This window comes from Empidonax traillii, unplaced genomic scaffold (genome assembly GCF_003031625.1).
Source record: "Empidonax traillii isolate 1590-97213 ecotype Southwest subspecies unplaced genomic scaffold, ASM303162v1 scaffold1218:size158664, whole genome shotgun sequence".
In the NCBI taxonomy this organism is placed as follows: Eukaryota; Metazoa; Chordata; class Aves; order Passeriformes; family Tyrannidae; genus Empidonax; species Empidonax traillii.
This window is the reverse complement of record NW_020956411.1, coordinates 33,794-36,816: the sequence shown is the minus strand read 5'-3', so window position 1 is coordinate 36,816 and position 3,023 is coordinate 33,794. Positions and strand designations below refer to the sequence as shown.

Genomic DNA, 3,023 nt, shown 5'->3' with positions numbered 1-3,023 from the left:
CAGCCGCGTGGGGGGTCTCCTTACTCCAACAAACTTTTACAAGTAGCAGAGTTTACTTTTCAGTCTTTTCCCTACTGAAGAGAGAGAGCGAAAGGGGGAAGAAGCAGCTCTCCCCCCTTCAAACTTTTCTTCTCTCTCCTCCGGCTGCCAGCTTTGACCTTGGAGGTCCCTTATCTCTTCGCTGGAATTCTTCCACAGCAGTTTCTGTCCAAGCAGTTCGTCTTTTAAACTTTTTTTTTCTTCACTCTCTTACAAGAGAGAAGGGAGGACTTCAGTGCTGCACCTGCTCCCCCCACCCCGGCCCAAGCCAGGAGAGGAGGGAGTCTGGACCTGCTCGGGCCTGCTACTCCTCTCTCCTACATGGCTGCTGTCCCTAATTTCAACTGCTCCACCAACCTTCTCTTCCATTTTCTTGAAGATGTAATTAGTAAAGGCGTCACTGGACTTTTGATTGGCCTTTTTGTCCGGAAATTACCTGGACAAAACCATCCTCAGCCCCAGGGATGGGCTGGTGGGCAAAACCACGACATCAGCTTCTCCAGCACACACAGGGGGCCCCCCCACGTGGTGACCACCAGTGATCCAACACTGCCCCCTGCTGACTGTGGTCAGAATTGCACCAAAGGGTGCAAAGTGAACTGTACTTTGTTTGTTTGTTTGTTTGTTTTGAAGGGGATTATTTTTGGGTGTAGGATTATTGTTTGGTTGTTTTATTTGTGTCCTTTCCTTGTTCTGCCAATACACATATATCTTTTAATAAAGGGCTGTTATTTTTTTTCCTTTTTCCACAGTTTCTCAATTGGAGCCTCTTAATTTCAGATTTACAATTGCTTAGAGGGAGAAGTTTGGGTATTCCTCATAACTCATCCTCAGCAAAACACTTGTGTCTCATTAAACTGAGACACACACATATAGTGCAAAGGGCCTATGCTTTGCACATCTTCCTTCTTTGCAAATATCCTTGAGAAACATCCAAGAAAGTCATTGCACATACTCATTGAGTGCAGCCATCCTGCAGCAGTACACATAAACCAAATAACTCTAAACAGTAGCTAGCTCTTTTAGGAATGGGATTTATGTTGTTGTCACAATGCACAATATTACAACATGTTCTCCTCTGGTATATTATTTAATATAACTGCTTTTTTTTTTAATAACCTCAGAAAAGCAGAGTAAATTTAGAGGGCAAAGTTTTCAAAACAAGCATAAAAGGTAAATAATAATTAGTACTTTTTATACTTTTAAATATTCCAATGACTGTAAAAATACTGAAGTTCTATTCCTCAAACTCTGTTTTGGGGGAGGAAAGAAAGGAGAGCAGGGAGTAAAAAGTTTGATCCAAAGACCAACAGAAAACTTACCAGCGATCTCTGCAGGCTACGGTTCAGACTCTAAAAGATTATTATTATTCTGTTGCTTAACACTGAGGAAATGTTATAACTATTTTTCTCCCAACCCTCAAAAAAGACAGAAATACTCCATCCCCTCCCTGCTAAAAAAAACATAAAAGCTCAAGACCCTCTATTATCTCACCTACGTAAGTCAATGTCTGGGTTTCTTAGTAAGAAGAATGACAAAATCTTGCTGATGAAAAGAAAAAGGAGGATTTCAACTGAAAGTTTAACAAGTTGAGAATTTTTTATATTGTGGGTTTGCAATCAGTTAAGGTCAGTATAAATCAGCATTTAAATGTCTGTCTAACCACTCAAACTACTGACACCTTCCTCCTTGACCTGACATTTCAGTGTTAAGAGGGATAAGAGAACCAATCTGAATGAAAAAAGTCTGTTACAATATGTTAAGTTTTATCCCAGATTCATTCTCTGATCCCATTTGCTATGAGGATGCACATAGTCTTGAGGCAGTATGAAAAAAAGCATAGCACAGTGGCAAAATTAACCTGTCGGAAAAAAGCATAATACTGCTGCTTTCAGCAGCACACTAGCTCCCTCTCATCATGAAACTTTGGCATTAATGGGTGCTAGAAGAGAAAAAGTCCAAAATATAATGCATTTTTTAAAGTTTGTAAGTACTTTGAACTTTAAAAGCACCAACATTATTTTCCTTTGTTTTCCCCCACACACGTTGCTCACCTCTGAGTATCCTTTTCTCATGTTTTAAAGCGCTCTTAAAAGCATCTGTCAAGGTACATACAGAACATGTCTGTTAGGTAATGAACATAATATACCTACCTGGCTCAATAGCAGCAGATATGAAAGACTGGGCTTCCCTTACTCTCTTCATCACTTCTTCCAGTTCCTTGGCAGCAGCTTGTGGTGTCATTTCAGGAGGCTTCACTATTGCATTATTGGAGTGATTTATTCTAAATTAAGAAAAAATAAAACCTTGAACTTCCAAACTCTTGAAAAGGAAAAATTAAAAACAAATAAGAAAACACCTCAACTTCCATGTATGACTAGAAAAGTCAAAGTTCAGCAAAACTACAGATTTTTCCTAACACTCATCTTTAATAAGTATCTGAAATGTCTCTTTTATTGCTTTCAAATCGTATGACTTTTAAATAATTGCAGAACAATATTTCTGTGTTATTTTTAGTAGAAGTCTAGAAATCTATTTCAGATCAAATTTCTACATTAATGCCTTCTAATTACATACACATCATATATAAAACTTAATTAGTACAAAGGACATTGCATATCCTTTCACTGTTGTGGCTTTCACTAATTCAAGATTAGATTTTACTCAATGCCATCCATATTCTTCTTGGAAAAAGTTATGCCAAATCTTGAAATTTGAGTTCATAAAACTGTTCCAGTTTACTAACAATAGGTTTATATTGAAAATATATTAATCACAGCAGTTTCCTTCACATCAGAGTCATAAATGTATAAGGATACTAAGAAATCTCTCATTTGATATTCATATGGATAATTAATTTCTTACTTCAGTGGCCTGTCTCCAAACATAACTCCATTAAAGGCAAGAGCTCGAGGTACAGAATTTTGGTCTGCAAATTCCACAAAAGCAAATCGTGTTGGTTGTGTCTCATCACCTGCCATTCG

At 38.0% G+C, this 3,023-nt stretch overlaps 1 protein-coding gene across 1 annotated transcript in view; it reads right to left on the bottom strand.

Annotated features, from left to right (window-relative positions):
- The window catches only part of LOC114069245 (splicing regulatory glutamine/lysine-rich protein 1-like), a 61,803-nt gene that overhangs the window by 36,859 nt on the left and 21,921 nt on the right, over positions 1 to 3,023 (bottom strand). The window contains exons 3-4 of the mRNA XM_027905901.1: positions 2,905 to 3,022; positions 2,193 to 2,323 (exon numbers count right to left, since the gene is read on the bottom strand). Coding sequence (XP_027761702.1) covers positions 2,193 to 2,323; positions 2,905 to 3,022 — 249 coding nt within the window. The remainder of the gene's footprint in view (positions 1 to 2,192; positions 2,324 to 2,904; position 3,023) is intronic.